Raw genomic sequence first — 18,445 nt, forward strand, 5'->3', positions numbered from 1 at the left:
TCGTACGGGCCCGCTCACAGAGCCATGCCGTGGGCCGCAGGCAGGCAAGTCTGGGGACCCCCATTTCCAGAACGCCGACACACCTCCTTATTCTTCCTTGTGCTCCGGACCGATTCTTTTTATTGAAACGGTCTTGAACATATGATTGCTCATTGAACGTTGGTCTTCTTGGAGCTGCATAATATTGGCGAGATGGTTTATAATAATATGGATAATGTGCCCTTGTATCATACTTATCCCATGATGGATATGGATTTACGTGAGCATAGGGAGGCATCTACGACATTGGCATTGGTGGCCCAAAATAAGGATACGAACAAGTTGCATTCAGATTCTCTTCTTGCCAATATCGATCCTTGGATTTGCGCCTAGGGGGTGATCTTGATACTTTTGCATTAGTTGACTGATAAGCACTGTTCTCCTCACTTATCTTTTGATATTTTTCCAATAGTTGCGCGAAAGTGATTTTCGGCTTTTTACCTTTGTGCTTATGTCGGCCTTTGTTTTCTTTGGTTGTGCTTGCACCGATATTTGGTTTTTCTTGTTGCCCCCCCCAATCCTTATCGTCTTCATTGTAGCTTCGATGGAATTTTCGCCATCAAGATTATGTTCATTATACTCTTCAACAACTTCTTTACTTGAGAGCTTGATCCCATCACCTGCAGTTTTTACCTTTTCTTTAAATGGATTGGCTTGAAGCAGCCGATGCAAAAACCTTTTACCATCGGGACCAATTGGAATAGACTCGTCATCTCTTGGTGTCTCAACAAATTTCAATCATCCTTTATCAATGGACGATTTAACTATTTGACGAAACATGTTGCAATCCTCAATACTATGCTTGAACGAATCATACAACTTACAATAAATTCATCCTTGGATAGATTGCTTGACATGGTGATCAAGAATTCTAATGTAATTATTTTTCAACAACAAATCAAAGATTTGATCACACTGTTTGAATTGAAGGTATAAGTTCTGTTTTCTAGCCGATCTTGGTGTGCGAACGGCTTTGGAGGTAAGCAAACGAATGGTTCGGATTTAGAATCTCTCCATTCGGCTATGCATTGTGTTTTGCACTCTATCTCTGATGTCTTTGGATAAGATATAATATTAACATCAGATTTCTCAGAAGAATTTAATCTTGACTTTATATTTCTGAAATGAAAATAGTTAGAACACACATGTCTCAATTGAGACCATGCGTAAGCCAAGTATGAAGCAAGCAAAACTACTCAATTAGATACGAGCTTTAAATAAAGCAATGGGAGAAGCTTTAGCTGCAATCTTCGAATGGTATAATGTATTGACCGATATGCTTTATAACAATTTTATTGCTAACAAGTAAATTACGCTTCATAATTGGTCTTTCAAAATTACTTACGAGATTTTTCCTAATAGATGCATCAACAATAAAGCTGTGACCAAATCTGAAAATAGGCAAATCACTTGCTAGACATACCTCTTCATACATGCTGGGAGAGCATGATGGTTGTGTTACTTGAATAATACTTTGCTCCACTTTCAAATGACTCTCCAATGCCTTGACGTCCTCTTTTTTTTCCAATAAATTCGGTACACATACTATTTGATTCGACGTTTTTAATAACCGAATTAACTTTGTTATCCGAATCACCACTCTTTCTTTCTTTGATTCGCAAGGTTGCTTGTTCTTATCTAAATTCAGCAAACATTGCAGCTAGGCTATCTTTAACCTTTTTAGACCAATTTCAGCCCAATCTTCATCGGATTGCCCCCCAATACTTTGAGATGCTTTCGACAATGGTGTGTTGCCGAAATTCTGTAATTGTGCTGGGGCAACATGATATGCTACGTTACTAGGTAAAGACACATGCGCTCTGGTAGAATTCTCACTTATTCGGCCATGAGCATGAAGGTGAGGAGCCGAATTATGAACATCTACAATTGCGTATGGTGCCAAAAAATTAGTAGCATGAGGTGTAGCATACGATGTTTGAGGATAATTGGCCGAATAACTAGTAATAGCATGGCCAGTTCCCCTATCCACCGGCATGTTTGTATTAACATGTTGCAAATTAGCTGCTGATGAATAAAAAGATGAAACACTATGTTGCATGCCATTGAAAGTTCCTACATGGGGTGTTTCAACTTCATTAACCGAACTCATCATGTTGTTCATCGGCATATAGATTTGTGGGGTTGCTGATGCATGGGAGTTGGGATACATATGTTGCATGTTGCTAAAATTATATGAAGTTGAAGCATGAAGATTATTCTGAATCGGCTGTTGCACATAATTAGATGCATGATTGATAAAACTAGGGCTAACCGATACAATATGCTCATTAGACGATATAGCAACAACATATGCATTATTTGCATCTACATAAGTGAATTGGATATTCATATTACCTTTGTAGATTGCAAATCCTAGATGACGATCTCTTCGTGGCAAGAACGGGCTGGAGACCGTTCAAATCTTCGTCCCCAGCGTAGTCGTCAAAAATTGTGTTCGCACACGAACACGTCACCATGTACCTCCAACACCGAGGGTGATGCATCGCAGCTCACGTAGAAGGAGACCCGTCCAGAAGTACAGTACACAGGCAATCCGGCAAGCGCTTTTGAGGACCCAAACCCCACATGCTCGGGAGGGACCCGTCAGGGCGTGCGGCGGCTATGGGCTGCCCTAGGTCGGCCTGACCGCCCTAGGGCCTCGAGGTTCGTCATCCTGTAACAAGAAGAACATACAGAGAACGAAGAAGAAGAAGTACTAGGGTCAAGGAGAAAAGATAAAAGATAAAAAGTGATAGATGATTTGTTCGATTGTGTGTTGTTCAATCGGCCGTCACCCCTTAGATATATAAGAGGCGGCTGGACTTCCTGTGCGAGGAAAAGGCTTGGATTCATGTCCAATACCCTAGTCAAATTTGTATTGGTTTTGTCCGAACTTTCCAAAACTGTTCGGTTTAAACTGGCTGCACCTTGCGGGTAATTTTTGAGGTGGTAAACGACCTCGGATGGAAACAAGCCCAAAAGCAATCTTGATCGTTTCGACGAGACAAACAATTTTCATGTTGAATGTTTTTTGATCAGAGGTCATCTTAATGGCCAAATCGCTCGCGTAAAATAGGCTATTATTCGCGCTACCCATCAGACAGGGCGTCTGGCGGGGGGCGCCATTTTTTGCCTCCTGACAAGGCTGTATTCCGATGGCTCTAAATTTTGCATACGTACTCAGATTGAAACGATTTTTATATCAAAATCAACCGTTTCGACGAGACGCACAACTTTCATGTTGAAACATTTTCCATTTGAGGTCGTCCTGAGGGCATAATCAGCCGAATAGTGTTATGAATACTAAATCTCAATACTTCGAACACAACTTCGGCCTTAGAGATGAGACCGGATGGTTATGACCCAAATATCAAAGTTTATCTTTTTGATGATACAAAACTTTCTTATTTTGAGCACCTTTTCATTTGAGGCCATCTTACTTAAGTTCTTAACCGTGCCAAAATCTGGTGTCAACACAAGACCGAAGTCTCATGGCCGTAGCAACGAAAAACTAGGATGAGGAGAGCATACCATGTCCCCAATGCCGAGACCACTCACGGGCCATGCTTCAACGCTCTCAAGTGCGACATAATACTTGTTGCACTCTTGTTGGATGAACAACCACCTCTTTTGAATCGAGGTGATGCCACGGTCACTCGTAATTTGATAGGGTTCAAACATCTTCTTTTCATGGAATGTTTTGTGGACTCTTGTCCAAAAAACAAGGCCCTTTTGTTGCGCGCCGGTCCTCGGATCTTGGCTAATCTCCATCCAACATTGGCAAATCAACTTGTCCTTGTCTTGTGAATATGAATCCGTGCGAATGCTCTTCCTCCTCTTTTGTGCTTCCGCTCTTTGGGTGAGCTCGTCGATGAACAATGGCTCGTCCCCAATATCAATGTCATTGCCTTATTCTTCATCACCATCACCTTTGCAATAGATGTCATCGTCTTTATGCCATGAGTCACCATGGTCGTAGTCAGCACGACCGTGGGCCTCTTCATCGGCAACGTACTGGGCGGCCATTCTGACTTTGGGTCTCCTCGGGATCGTAGGCACCGCCATGCCGACCCTCGTAGATCACATCCTCCATGAACTGGTTGTAGAAGGGGTCGTCGACCGTTGGCGTTGGTGTTGGCATTCCGTCGAACAGGACGCGGGGGGACGGCATGGTGCCCGTAAACGGTGGCCGTGCCTGCTTTCTTGCATCACGACGAATGGATGGCCACCCTCCGGTTCCTCCTCTTCGCCGATTCTGCGTCCAATTTGGCGAGCTCCTCCGACGTGCATTCCGACCGCGGCTTTCTTGCACCCTTGGCCTTCTTCTTCTTCTTCACCGTTTCATGCAGGTCGACGGCCAGGTCGCCGGAATTCGGGTAGGCGTCGGTCGTGGACGAGGGAGGGTCTTTGTGCCACCGACGGACGGGTCAGGGGAGGACAAGCGCGCGCGTCCTGCCCGTCTACGCGCTGTCCGTTTCACCCCAAAAAGGGCGCAAACTTGGGCCGTGATGGGTCAAAAGCGGACAAAAACGAACAAAAATCCGTTTACGCCCGCGCGCTGGCCGTCTGTTTTGTCCGTTTTGCCTCAAAGGGACTGCTTGGCTGGCGAGGACGACCGCGTTCTCATCACTGGAGCGGCCAGACAAGACGTCGGCGTTTTCGTCGGTACAGCAGCCAGGCGAGATGCCATGGAGGGCAGGCAGCACAGCAGCTACGAACACAACGGAGCAACCACGACGGGGCGATGGCTTGCCCAGGGAGAGTTGTCCACGGGTGGCAGCTACCCAGGGATCAGGCGGGGATCCCGGACTTCCCCCCCACAACCAAACATGCCCTGGAGTCGAAAATACAACACTTCCAACATATGTGCAGCAGGAAACATGACACTGAAATATCAGTTCAACAGACAAAAACTATCAAACACTAATGCCCCTTTTGCAAGAGCAAGGAAAACACTGAAACCAAAGCAAAAGATCTGGTTCGGATTTGCAGACCTCGTACCAAAGAAGACCCAAAATTATGTTTTCATTACACTGATGTTTAGGATAGTTTCCCACATTATTCATAAAATCTGCAGGATTGATAAGACAGTTATTACAACTGCACCTACAGTTGCATTATGCGCAACAACGGAACCGTCACAGCAATGTTACCCCTCGTCGTCGCAGGCTGCATTTCACTCAGACCTCAAACATGACGCCAAACCTGGTAGCAAGAGGAATGGATATGATGGCAGCACCCAGCGCAACGCCAAATATACGGTGTGAGATGGAGAACGTGGCGCTCAGCTGTGGCTTCTTCAGAGGAAGATGGGGAGACAGTGGGCGGTTCGCAACAGGAGCAGACAGGGGACGACTTGTATGTAGGGATCGGTTTCCAGATGGAGGCATCTTCTGTCGCAGAGCTCCTAAGGGAGAAGATGTGTAGCTCTTTGCTTGCCCAATGCTTGAGGAGTGTCTAAGGCCATCCATGTTGTTGAAAGATGAGTTGGAGGTACCAAAGGCACCTGAAGATAAAGGCAACAAATGTGACCAGCCTTATTAGAAAAGTAAACTGCAGATTGCTATAGAGAAGAATAGCAAGAATGATGAAAACAATGTTGATAATAGTATAGTACCATTTACACATAGCAATTGCATGCCAAAGATTTATGAACTAAAAACATGGATGTTCTTCAGTAAACAACAAACTGACTTACGAACCCATATATGCAGATAAAAATGAGATATAGATGCATTCTCTTATAACACACCAATCAAACCACTCTATCTAATATTCTTTCCAGCTTGCACCTCAGCTGTTAGTCCATTACACATCCTACAAAAGTACACAACAAGATGCAGTTGAAAGGCGCATATGTGCACCCACTTTGACTTGTGGTGTGTTTGTTTGATATCTCCAAACTATTTCAGAATTCAGAGGTACAAATAACATAGCAAATTCCTCCAAGAGCACTTACCACGGAGAGCAAATGGAGCGTCTCTAAGGGGTGCAAAGCGGGTGTTGCTGTGATACTTGTCCATTCCTGCACAATGAAGAACCAATATCATCAATACATGAGCATCAGCACACTTCGGTCATAAAGAAAGTGGTTCTTTGTCTACTGAACTTGGAAAGATCAGATTCATGTCCATACTGCTAAATACCAATACCAACTGAAACTACTGAGTTCTATTTATTGAAATACAGATAAAATGACGCATTTTAACGAATTTCCAGTAAACGCCGAAACTAAGGGTGCCATAAGACAGCTGTCCAGATAAGCTACAGCAAAAATAAGCTAGTGAAATTAGTGATCGCCTGTTTGGAAAGACTTGTGGATACAAATTTGTTGTCTATGGTGAATGGTGGATAGTCTTAAATACCACTAGACTAATTTGTTTGGTGTTTAATAGATGAAATTCTTGCTTTGGACTGGCAGGTTCACAAGTAAGACAAAAGATACAAAAACAGAAAGCTCCATCCACTAGACCAACAAGAAATGAGTCATTCACTAAGTACGCGGATTTGTGAATTTTTTTTCTCAATTCGTTACCGGCATTAAACTCAACATCTGTACTACCTCAATCTAGAATTCGGTGCAACACACACGCATCTGAAATAAACACATCACATAATAGAGTTTCACCATCTACCATCAATCAATTCGCAAATTTACTGACCGCTTCATAGGTTTGGCTCATTACATAGACATGAAATCACCGTAGAAATCCTTCTCGATCCACACAAAAACCCACCCACTGAACAAGCAGAATCCTTATGGTGCTACCGGACGGCCCTAATTCTGAAAGGGGGAGAGGGAATCATGTGCAGATCTGTCCAGACCTGTAAGTGGAGGGAGGAGCGGGGGCAAGTGGATGCTGACGTGGATCGGCGCCGTCTGATGAGGTCAGGACGGCGGCGAGCAACGAACCCTAAGCGGCCGCATCTGCTACGAGGAGAAGGAGAAGGTTGATTCGCGGGATGGGGATCGGGGAGAGAGCAACGCTATGAAGAAGAAATCCACGTACGCGTACCAAAACGAGGATCACAAGCAGGGAGGCAGAAGAAACCAATAAAAACAAAGGAGGCAGAGAATGGAAGGTCCCTACCTTCCTCCGCGTTGCTGCGCGGGGCGAGAGCGGAGCGGAAGCTCGGTGAAGATTTGGGGACGAACGAGACGACGGCGACGGAGACGGCGCCTGCTTCCCTTCCGTACCGCTTTGGTTCGACGAAGGAAGATGCACGATGGGGAGGAGATAGATTGCTGGCTGGGCTTAAAACAAAGTGAAGACAGTTGGGCCGGGCAGCGCAGCTGAGGGAAACTAGGCCCATGTATGGATGGGGCCTCGCCTCTCCAGCTGTTTGGAGTTGATCCTAAAAAAAAAAACCTGTTTGGAGTTGGGTAGCCTCCCCTCAGAAAAAAAACCAAAGCTGTTTGGAGTTGGGGGTTTCGTTAATTTCGGGTAGGAAACACTGTGCTGTGGACCCGTACAGTGTCGGTAGCGGAGTTTGGAAGGTAAAACCCCAAACAGAAAGAAAGAAAAGGGACGCAAAGAAAATTCCGCAGGGCCAAACCAAACGAACCGAGACGCGCAACGCCCACACTGCGCTCCTCTGATCTGCGTTCGTCTTCCTTCTCACACCACTTCCTCCCAAATCCCCCCCGCGCTTCCTGATTCGAAGAACCCTAGCGCCCGCCATTTGATGCGGCGGCGCCCGCCATGTCGTCCTGGGGCCTGGGCTGGAAGCGCAGCTCCGAGATCTTCCACCTCACCCTCGACTACGGCGACTTCGCCGACGAGCCCGATCAGGACCCCTCCTCGCCCCCGGCCCCGCCCCCGCAGTCCCCCACCGCCGCGTCGCCCACCGCCTCCTCCTCCTCGCCCGTCGCCACCATGAACGGCGACCTCGGCTTCCGCATCGAGCTCGACTGGTCCACCAGCGACGACGAGGACCAGGTCGCGCTGCGCCTCCAGTCCCAGCTCATGGTCGCGCTGCCCCCGCCCCACGACGTCGTCTGCGTCGATCTCAGGCCCGCCGACGACGGGGACGAGGTGGGGGTGGAGATGCGGGTCGTCAGGAGACGGGAGGCGCTGCGCTCGGTGCGGGTCGCGCGGGCGCTGGGCTCCACGCAGAGCACCGGCGACGGCGCCGTTGTCCTCGCGCGCCTCATCAGATCCAACCTCGCGCCCGCACCGGCTGCTGATGGAGCCGTCGCCGCAGGGGTGCCCGTGCTCGCCGACCACTGGCGCTCCGTCACGGTGCTCAGCCTCTGCAACTGCGGCCTCATGGTCAGTCCATCACTCCCACACATTCGAATTCCTTGTCGTTTTCCATGCGCGCGTGATTAATGTAGATACGGGAAGTGCCATCGTGGGTTTGGGATTTGTGTAGAAGCTCCTGGGCGCTGTGTTTGGATGCTTGCTCTGCAGTCTGCACTGGTCTGCTTTTGGTTGTAGAGATTCTGATCAGGTTTAACCTCGGGCACGGGTGTATAGCTTGGCGCTGTGCCTTGTGGTGGACACATGCAGCATGCTGATGGCGTGTGAACATTTCTTGGTCATATGTGGCTGTTAGCTTTTACTAGAAACCCTGCTGTTCCAGTGTGAAATTCAGCATCATGCGTTGTGTGACTGGTGGTGTGGAATCATGTCTGATCTAGCTGTCTGTTTGATGCTTAATGCTGATCGTTTTGTAGGAAGATGCCTGTTCTGTGCATTCAGTACTGAACAATGAAACCTAACATTTGCAGTAGGACAGCTTCTAGACTTTTTTGTCCAATGAGTGAAATCTTATAGTTAACGTGCCAATTATCTTATTAATCCTGAGCTTACGACCCCTTAGGGCCTTTAATGCGTTATTAACAGTTTCACTAGTGTTGTCAACTGTGACTTGTTACGTGCTTCTCAATTTTGAAATACTATGTGTTACCTTTTTGTCGGCTGCAAGGCTATGAAATTTGAGACTGATTGGCATCCAAAGGCAACTCTAACCATGAAATGTTATATGAAAACTTGGCAGGTGCTTCCGGTTGAACTAACTCGCCTTTCGTTTCTTGAGAAGCTATATATTGACAACAATAAATTGTCAGTTTTGCCACCTGAAGTTGGTGACTTGAAGAACTTGAAAGTGCTTACAGCTGACAACAACATGCTAGTTTCTGTCCCTGGTTAGTGAGCACACCTTTAATTCATTAATAACTCTAAAATTAGTGTTTACAGCTTTGTTGTATCTCAAGACTTCTTGCCATTCAAGGTTATGCATATCAACTGTCCTTGCAATGATCTAAGCTTTCTCCCCTCCTTTACCAAGCAGTAGAACTGCGGCAATGTGTTTTGCTGGAGGAATTATCACTAGAACACAACAAGCTTGTCCGTCCATTATTGGATTTCAGGTTATTAAATATTATTTATAGAGGTTATTTATTTTTCTGTAGCTTCTATTAATTTGTGCTGTTTTTCCTCACAATTCATTGTCGATTTCCCGCAGGTCAGTGCCTAAGCTGCGTGTATTGCGCTTGTTCGGAAATCCCCTAGAGTTTCTTCCAGAAATTTTGCCGCTGCATAACCTTAGACATCTCACACTTGCAAATATTAGAATTGATGCACTTGAAAGTCTTAAGTCTGTCACTGTGGAAATAGAGGTAGATAAACTATCTTGGAATTCTATCATTCTGCTAGCTAGGTCATCTCATTACTTGCAACTCTTTTCTTGACAAATTTGCCTTTGGGTTTTGTTTCCAGACTGAGAACTATTCCTACTTCATTGCGGCCAGGCACAAACTTAGTGCCTTCTTTTCGCTTGTTTTCCGGTTCTCTTCCTGTCACCACCCTTTGCTGGCCTCTGCGTTGGCCAAAATAATGGAAGATCGTACCAATCAAGTTGCCATTAGCAAAGAAGAAAATGCTGTCAGACAGCTTATCAGCATGATAAGCAGTGATAACCGTCACGTGGTACCTACTCAACACTGAACATCCATATATTTGATGAATTTTGTGAAAATAGTTGTATATTTCAAGCATACCACATTTTTTTAATTTCAATAATTGACAATCACCTTTTCAGGTCGAGCAAGCATGCCTTGCTCTTTCGTCACTGGCGTCAGATATTTCATCAGCAATGCAGCTGATTAAGTGTGATATTATGAAGCCTATAGAAGCTGTACTGAAATCATTTGATGATGAAGAATTAATATCAGTATTGCAAGTTGTGGTCACATTAACTTTTGTTTCTGATCATGTTGCTCAAAAGATGTTGAGAAAAGATGTGCTGAAGTCACTGAAAGCACTTTGTGCACACAAGAACTCTGAGGCAAGATGATCTGGATTTAGACTCTGGTTGATGGTTGATATGTTGTTTGGATAACCACTGGGGGCTCACCGTTATTTGCTTCCTTTTGTTAGGTGCAACGCTTATCTCTATTTGCAGTTGGCAATTTGGCTTTCTGCTTGGAGACTCGTCGCACCCTCATTCACTCTGAGAGCTTACGTGACCTCTTAATTCGCTCTACTTTTTCACAAGAGAAGCGTGTCAGCAAGGCAGCTGCTCGCGCTCTCGCAATTCTAGGTATGCATATTGTTGGTTCTGATTGACTTGTTTTCTCGTGATCAGTCAGTAACCATAACATGTGTTGATGTGTTTGTGGATCTCTTTAGGGGAGAACGAGAACTTGCGTCGGGCAATAAGAGGGAGACCAGTTGCAAAGAAGGGTCTGCGCATTCTTTCAATGGATGGTGGTGGCATGAAGGGCCTTGCAACTGTCCAAATGCTAAAACAGATAGAGCAAGGAACTGGGAAGCGCATACATGAAATGTTTGACCTCATATGTGGTACATCAACAGGTGGCATGCTTGCGATGGCTCTTGGAATCAAGAAGATGAGTTTGGATCAGTGTGAAGAGATATATACAAAACTTGGTGAATGTTTTTTTGGCTCTTCATGTTTCATTACTTTTTTAATTATATTAACAATAATGTGCTGTCAATTAAACTGCTGTTTTTTAAGGTAAACTTGTATTTGCGGAACCTGTCCCTAAGGACGAAGCTGCTACATGGAAGGAGAAACTTGATCAACTTTTCAAAAGTTCATCACAGAGTTTTAGAGTGGTTGTACATGGGTCGAAGGTATAAATGAACAATTGAACTTCTTTGTGGCGTTTCATGTTCTGCAGTGTGGTGAGGTGGTGACTAAGAGATTTTAATTACAGCACAGCGCAGATCAATTTGAGAGGTTACTAAAGGAAATGTGTGCTGATGATGACGGTGACCTTCTAATAGAGTCTTCTGTGAAAGGCATTCCGAAGGTTTTTGCTGTATCAACTTTAGTCAGCGCCATGCCTGCCCAACCATATATATTCCGGAACTATCAGGTTCTTCTTATCCTCCATTATTGCTCTATCGTTTTCAATTTCAACTGTACTTTATACAGCTGTATGCTGGGACTATTTAGTTATCAAAAGTGAAATCAGAAAGAAAGATACAAAGTATTATTTAGTAGTATTACTTTAGCTATCAGCGTCCTCCTGCTTCCGTTCTCTGTCTTCTCTTTTTATGTTTTGTGTCATATGATAATCTGATAATGTATTCCAGTATCCACCGGGCACTCTGGAGGTATCACCAGGAATGGCAGAAAGTCCATCTCCTGGCGCAGTTGGAACGGTTGTTTCTGGTGCACCAGTTGGGATTAAACGTGGAGCTTTTATGGGGAGCTGCAAGCATCACGTATGGGAAGCCATAAGAGCATCATCTGCAGCTCCATATTATCTGGATGATTTCTCTGATGGTAAACATTCCTAAACTCGCTATTGGATTTCAATTTGTGCAAGAATTAGTATGCCTCTATTATCTTGGAGCATGTACCTCTGTACTCATTTATCTTGTTTACTGTTTTCTTCCTCTCTTTCTTTTTAATTATCAGATGTAAATCGCTGGCAAGATGGAGCGATTGTAGCGAACAATCCCACGATCTTTGCAATAAGAGAAGCACAACTTTTGTGGCCTGATACGAGAATAGATTGCCTAGTTTCAATAGGGTGTGGCTCAGTTCCAACTAAGGTAATACGCGTCATAGTTCTTGAATTTGCTGCTTCAACAACTTCATCATTAAAATATTCAATGTTGTGGGATAGGTATCCAATGTGCAACCAGTTCTTTACGAGATTGGTACTTTCCTTTTTCCTGTGGGAAATTACTTCTCCTATTTTATAAATATTAGAATATCACGCAACAGAGCACTAGGCTTGTAAATTTTATGGTTAAGGTCTAATTATTTTCAATTAATGCAGGATTTTCCATTAAGTGCCATTATAAATAATTTATCAGTCTAACCTGCTCTATATTTAGTGGCCACAGATCTCCCTCTTCCAGAAATAACAAATCCAGGCATAAATGTACTATGAGGAAACACCTAAGTCATCCAAGAGGAATACTGATTGCTTGTAAATTTACTATGCGTAGATTCCGGTGAACTTCGATCTGAGATATATACCTTTGGCACACTGTTCTCATAGAATTCTGTTGTGTCTTCATCTAGAGCCGGAGAGGTGGATGGCGCTACTTGGACACTGGGCAAGTTTTAATAGAAAGTGCATGCTCAGTGGAGAGAGTGGAAGAAACTTTGGATACACTGATACCTATGCTTCCTGAGATGCAATATTTCCGCTTTAATCCAGGTAATCTAACTTTCAAGGAAGCTGTACATTCGACCCATATCAACATAGCCATAAGTATTTTTTAGTCATTTTGGCGCTTTTAAAGTAACGATCTTGGATATTCAAATGAGTGAAAGATCTTGTTATGTTGTCAGTTGATGACCGGTGTGGTATGGAGTTAGATGAGACTGACCCGGCTGTCTGGCTTAAGTTGGAGGCTGCAACCGAAGAGTATATTCAGAAAAATTTAGAGGTTTTTAAGAATGTTTGTGAGCTTTTAGTTCCAAGATATCAAGAGGAAGAGAAGTCTTCTGGAATTGTCAAATCCCTGTCATTTTCAAGATTGAGTACATCAAAATCAGGTTTGTCTTATCTACATTCTGGCACCTTCAGGTAACATTTAATGGGATATGGGGTTGAAACATCTTATAATCATCTCTCAGGTTTAAGTGAAAGTAATCCTACCTTGGGATGGAGACGTGTGGTTCTACTTGTAGAGGCTTCATTTAATCCTGATTTTGGAAAGAAGATAAATCATACTCGTTCGCTTGAAGCATTCTGTTCTCAGAATGGTATTAGGCTTACTCTAATGAATAGCACTTCTGGATTTGGAAAGCCAACTACTGCACTCCCAACTCCAATTACCTCTCCCTTGTTTACTGGGAGTTTTCCATCTAGTCCACTTCTGTATAGTCCAGAAGGCACTCAACGGATTGGTCGAATTGACCTAGTTCCGCCGCTTAGCCTGGATGGTCACCCAGCTATGAAGTCATCACCACCAACATCGCCAATAAAGTCATGGCAGCCATCTGGACATGTTCGGTCACTGTATGACAAGTTGCAAAATATGCCTCAGGTTGGTGTGATACACCTGGCTCTTCAAAATGATTCAACTGGTTCGATATTGAGGTATTGTTTGTATATTTTTGTTTAGTTAAACAAGCATTTCTGTACCTGCAGTTCTGGTTATGTGATGCAAAACTTGCTATTGCAGCTGGCAGAATGACGTATTTGTAGTTGCTGAGCCAGGGGAACTTGCAGACAGGTTTCTGCAGTGTGTCAAAACAAGCTTGTCTACCATGCTGCATGGATCTAAAAGAAAGGGTGCATATTCTGTTTCAAAGATTTCATGTTTGTCTGAGTTAGTTGCGGAATGGCCATCGTTTGAAATCGGTGGGATACATCACCGCTATATAGGGCGCCAAACACAAGTAGGAACTGCCTTTTCCTTTTCTTTGTTTCCTAGACAGGTCATTGGGTATGCTAAGTTTCCTTGTCGCAGGTGATGGAAGATAACCAAGAAATTGGTGCCTATATGTTCAGGAGGACAGTGCCTGCTTGTCACATGTCACCTGAAGATGTTCGCTGGATGGTAAGCCATTATGGGTAGATTGCACTTCCTTTGAACTAGCCTTCATATGTCCATATATAGGAACTGTTGTACAAAATGCTTACAGTGGAATGTAGTTAATTATGAAATGCAAGAGCATCTTCAACTAAAATCTGTATACATTATTGCTAGTTGATTCCTCAAATCAACTAGGAATACGGGGTCAAACATGCATATTTTTTCATGGAACCGTTATCAAAAGTTGACATGGTAAATGTACAGCTGACTCGAAAGATTTGTCATGAACCAAATTGTAGCGAAACATTGGTGGTTGGCCATGTTGTGACAAAGAGGCACCGTTCACGTATAAGACAGTACAGGGGAATGGGTATATTCACACCAGCCATATATGGGTGGACCTAGAGCGGAAATAACCCAGTATCACAGTACGCATCAAACGTCACCTAAAGTAGGGGTGTTAGATACTATATATAGATAAAATATACATCGTGAGTTATGTTTATAGAGAAAAGTAGGTACATCTAGAATACCAAATGCACATCATTGGATACATTGTGAGTTATATTTTCAGAATGTACATGTTTGGTATTGTAGATGTAGACAGTTTTCTCTATACACTTGGTCAAAGTTGGCAAAGTTTGACTTTCACAAAAATCTATAGGCACTATATTGTGGAATGGAGGGAGTATCAAGAAAATCTATTTTGACCTGCTTTCCTCTGCCACCCTGGTAGCATAACCTGGGTACACCCAGAAATATGTGTTGCGGGACAGATGTACTCTTTCAATAGCTGCCACATCGTAGCGTCTTTTTTCTGTTTGCCATGTTTTCTACTATGCATATCCAGAGTTCACGGCGCTCTTGATTTGTTATACCTTAAACTCATATTTTTGGCTCAGGTTGGAGCATGGAGGGAGAGGATTATTGTGTGCAGTGGCAAGTATGGTCTTGTTCATGGCCTCGTCAAGGCATTCGTGGATTCTGGTGCCAAAGCAGTCATCTCGTCATCTGTCGAGCCTCCAGATTCCCAGGCAATCGCATACCATGGGATGGATGTAAGTGGAAGCCTCGAGAATGGGAAGTTTGTCATTGGGGATGATGAAGCTGATGAGTCGGAGCCTGAACCTGTTAGCCCTATAAGTGACTGGGAAGACAGCGATGCTGAGAAAAACGGTGAAGGCAACAAAGATATTGATGAAGAGGAGTACTTGGCTCAGTTTATCTGCCTCTTATATGACAAGTTGTTCCGTGAGGGAGTCACAGTGGACACTGCTCTTCAACAAGCACTCCGCGCACATCCTAGGTTGAAGTACAGCTGCCATCTACCGAATGTTTCGTAGTTAGTGATATTCACAACCCATACAAAATACGAAATTGATAATACTAGAAAAAAATAAGGATCGTGTGGATTCGTAATGGGGTTATAGAATTCTTTTTACGAGGAAGGGGTTATAGAGTTTATACTCGTGTTCACTGTGCAGGCGGAGGTAGGTGAAATCTTCCGCAGTTGTAAAACTGTAGTACATAGAGCATGTACTGATGGAGACTAATAGGAAAGCAAATGAAATAAATGTTGAAGGCTTTGTACTGTGGTAGTGTTTCTGTTGAGATTCAAATGCCTGCGGTGTTATTGTTGAATTTCGGGTTTTAGTTTTTGTGATTTCTTCGTTCTCAGCAAACGTGGCAGAAAAATACTGTCTGGATTTCATTTTCCTTTTATTTCTTTATTCTTTAATCTTGTGTTTTTGGTTTAGCAGATTCGAGGTGCTTGTAGAAACTAGATCCAGTTGTAGGCGTTTTGGTGTAGATGCTGGTCAGGAAGAACTGTTGACCGGCGCAGGTTAGTGTAAGCCACTAAATGCCGGGTCAAATATACATGAATGATTTCTTGATATGCTTCACTTTTATGTGAGGGCACATTTGACACTCTTCCATTTCTGAGATTTCATTTACAAAAAAGAGGTTGAAGTAAGTAAATATATGCACCTACAAATTAAAGCCGGTTACATAGTTGCATAACATTAGCAAGCTGAAGCAAGGTTCTTCTTCTTCCGAATAACATTATTTCCGAATAACATTATATATCAGTTGCCTCAGTTCAAGGATGACGCAACGAAACCTGCTCGTCAGGTTCAGCAACTACTCAAACTTTCCATGGAGATCAGGTCCTTCGCAAAGCAAGGTCAGTCGTTGCACCGTGCCGACCCGAGCAGCTCGTGAATCTCCCGGCTAAGCTCACTCTACCGACCGCAGCAAAACGGAGGAGAATCTACACACCCCAAACCGGAATCTCCAAGCATGAGTGATCATGCCTTCTTGGCCACGGCGAAGCCGGTGATGAACTCCCTGACCTCGCCGCTAGCCCGGTCCAGCGCCGTCCTCCCGTCGGCGTCCTTGACGTCGTACTTGGCGCCGGCCTTGAGCAGCTCCTCGATCTTGGGCAAGTCGCCCTCGGAGGCGGCCAGAATCAGCAGGATGTCCACCGGGTGGATGCTCTGGTTCAGCAGCGCCTCCATCTTGTCGTAGGTGCCCTCCACCGCCAGCATCCCCATGTAGTTGAAGTACTGCCGCCCATTCTTGTCAGATGCCGAGCGCATGCAGGCAGCAATGGAGATTCAGAGGCAGCTCAGGGAACGGGCTCTCACCTGCTCGACGTCGTCGCGGTCGAAGTCGTCCCTCGCCTGGCTGCCGTAGATGCCGGCGCCCTCAGCGTCCTTGTTCCCGAACTTGAAGAACCTCACTCTGCCGCTCTCCCTCGCCGGCGCCACCTTGCTCAACAGTGACGGCCGCAGCCACGCTGCGCCGCCGCCCAGCTGCGGGGTCCTCAGCACTCCCCCCACCGCCCGCGGCGACCTCCACCCGGAAGACGAGGACGCCGCCTTGGTCGCGAGCTGGATGGTGCACGGGATGGAGGCCATGGCGCTTTGCGGCTTGTTGGAGCGCGAGCAGGTCTGGGAGCGAGAGGTGGAGAATGGCAGAGATATATGCAAGGGAAAGGATAAGCAGCACCGAACTGTTTGGTGTGTACTTTGGCTGTGTGTGAAGACTGAAGAGCTTAGCCTGAACTTTCTGAATCTTTTGCCTGCCTTCCTGTTTGGAGATATATTGGACACTAGAGATATTCCGAAAGTGCACTAGATATATTGGAGCCGTGCTATGTCTTGTGCCGTTGGACAACACGGGAGAGATTGAGAGCAAGTACAATAGAGTTGAGTCAGCGGGCTATAAGAAATAAACTAGTATATTTGTGCTTAGTTGGAGGAAAGAGAAGAGGAGAGAGAAGGTAAGCGGGCTCTTCGTGAAGAGCCAGCTCTAGCACGTGCTCCTAGGCACTTTATGAGAATGAAAAGTGGGTCACATAACAAAAAAGTAGTATGCTTTTTTCATCTACTATTGTACATGTTGGCTATAAATGGACTATATATGACATGACACTGGCTTATAGCTAGCAGCTGGCTATACTATTAACCATGCTCTGACAGAATGGGGCTTTAGAAGTTTGTGAGAGTTAATGTGAAATTTGTATTGGTGTGAACATCTCTGGTTTTTGGGTCGTTTTGTTTGTAAGGCACCCGATATCATCTTTTGAGCAGCTAACCTATCCCCCTTTGTACCCCAGAATTTGAGGGACTCTGATTCGAAGGATTTTCAACAACATTTTGGAGAATTCCAATACATAGTTTTTTTCCTACTGAGATTGTCTGGTTCTTAGGATTGTAAGTCATAGGCATTTTTCTTTGAGTTTCATTTGCACTAGATTTCGTAGAAAAATGTTCATCCACTCTAATATCTTGTGAAAAGCCCTTAAAAAACATCTTCGAAAAAATCTTATGTTTTTTTGAAAGATCGGGAAGAGGGGTCTAGAGGGAGGGGGGGGGGTGATTAGACCCTTAACAAGTAAAAGTTGTAGTTTTTAGTATTCTTCAAGTTAAGGTTGAGTTTAACACATGTTAAGAGGCACACAAGGCATTCTACACAAGCATAGTAAGAGTATGAGCAGCGGAAAAGGTAAAGCATGCAAGTGCAAGGATGTAAAGGGGATGGAGTTTGGGAAGAGCAAACGCAATGGAGACACGGAGGATTTTGGCGTGGTTCCGATAGGCGGTGCTATCGTACGTCCCCTTTGATGGAGACTTCAATCCACAGAGGGTAACGGTTGCGCGAGTCCACGGAATGCTCCACCCACGAAGGGTCCACGAAGAAGCAACCTTGTCCATTCCACCATGGCTTCCGTCCACGAAGGACTAGCCTCACTCGGGTAGATCTTCACGAAGTAGGCGACCTCCTTGCCCTTACAAACTCCTTGGTTCAACTCCACATGATCTTGGAGGCTCCCAAGTGACATCTAACTAATCTACGAGACACCACTCTCCAAAAGGTAATAGATGTTGTGTTGGTGATGGACTCCTTGCTCTTGTGCTTCA

General features: G+C 44.8%; 3 protein-coding genes across 3 annotated transcripts; 1 reads left to right on the top strand and 2 right to left on the bottom strand.

Annotated features, from left to right (window-relative positions):
• Positions 1-5,002: 5,002 nt before the first annotated feature.
• Positions 5,003-7,300, bottom strand: LOC125536824 (succinate dehydrogenase subunit 3-2, mitochondrial-like). Its single transcript, XM_048700101.1, has 3 exons — positions 7,131-7,300; positions 5,999-6,064; positions 5,003-5,545 (listed from the first exon to the last, which is right to left on the bottom strand). Exons 2-3 carry the CDS (start codon positions 6,060-6,062, stop codon positions 5,220-5,222), a joined length of 390 nt encoding a protein of 129 aa, XP_048556058.1. The 5' UTR covers positions 6,063-6,064; positions 7,131-7,300; the 3' UTR covers positions 5,003-5,219.
• A 271-nt stretch (positions 7,301-7,571) lies between these two features.
• On the top strand, positions 7,572-15,616 carry LOC125536823 (phospholipase A I-like). The gene is made up of 18 exons (XM_048700099.1): positions 7,572-8,312; positions 9,043-9,190; positions 9,337-9,415; positions 9,511-9,664; positions 9,765-9,974; positions 10,087-10,332; positions 10,425-10,587; positions 10,677-10,937; positions 11,026-11,144; positions 11,228-11,389; positions 11,610-11,802; positions 11,938-12,074; positions 12,553-12,691; positions 12,826-13,032; positions 13,114-13,579; positions 13,665-13,881; positions 13,953-14,042; positions 14,921-15,616. The coding sequence occupies exons 1-18, from the start codon at positions 7,743-7,745 to the stop codon at positions 15,359-15,361; spliced, it is 4,002 nt and encodes a 1,333-aa protein (XP_048556056.1). The 5' UTR covers positions 7,572-7,742; the 3' UTR covers positions 15,362-15,616.
• Positions 15,617-16,051: 435 nt separating this feature from the next.
• LOC125536825 (protein LHCP TRANSLOCATION DEFECT-like) lies at positions 16,052-17,033 on the bottom strand. Its single transcript, XM_048700102.1, has 2 exons — positions 16,667-17,033; positions 16,052-16,585 (listed from the first exon to the last, which is right to left on the bottom strand). Exons 1-2 carry the CDS (start codon positions 16,937-16,939, stop codon positions 16,328-16,330), a joined length of 531 nt encoding a protein of 176 aa, XP_048556059.1. The 5' UTR covers positions 16,940-17,033; the 3' UTR covers positions 16,052-16,327.
• Positions 17,034-18,445: the final 1,412 nt, after the last annotated feature.

The sequence above is a fragment of the Triticum urartu genome, chromosome 2 (assembly GCF_003073215.2).
Source record: "Triticum urartu cultivar G1812 chromosome 2, Tu2.1, whole genome shotgun sequence".
NCBI classification, from domain to species: domain Eukaryota; kingdom Viridiplantae; phylum Streptophyta; class Magnoliopsida; order Poales; family Poaceae; genus Triticum; species Triticum urartu.

Excerpts from the sequence above, each read along its gene's own strand:
- LOC125536824 (XM_048700101.1), bottom strand. The coding sequence starts at position 6,062 with ATGGACAAGTATCACAGCAACACCCGCTTTGCACCCCTTAGAGACGCT. Across the intron at positions 5,546-5,998 it reads CGCTCCATTTGCTCTCCGTG|GTGCCTTTGGTACCTCCAAC; the intron begins GTAAGTGCTCTT and ends CTTTATCTTCAG.
- LOC125536823 (XM_048700099.1), top strand. The coding sequence starts at position 7,743 with ATGTCGTCCTGGGGCCTGGGCTGGAAGCGCAGCTCCGAGATCTTCCAC. Across the intron at positions 10,333-10,424 it reads GTGCACACAAGAACTCTGAG|GTGCAACGCTTATCTCTATT; the intron begins GCAAGATGATCT and ends TCCTTTTGTTAG. Across the intron at positions 14,043-14,920 it reads CTGAAGATGTTCGCTGGATG|GTTGGAGCATGGAGGGAGAG; the intron begins GTAAGCCATTAT and ends TTTTTGGCTCAG.
- LOC125536825 (XM_048700102.1), bottom strand. The coding sequence starts at position 16,939 with ATGGCCTCCATCCCGTGCACCATCCAGCTCGCGACCAAGGCGGCGTCC. Across the intron at positions 16,586-16,666 it reads ACCGCGACGACGTCGAGCAG|TACTTCAACTACATGGGGAT; the intron begins GTGAGAGCCCGT and ends AATGGGCGGCAG.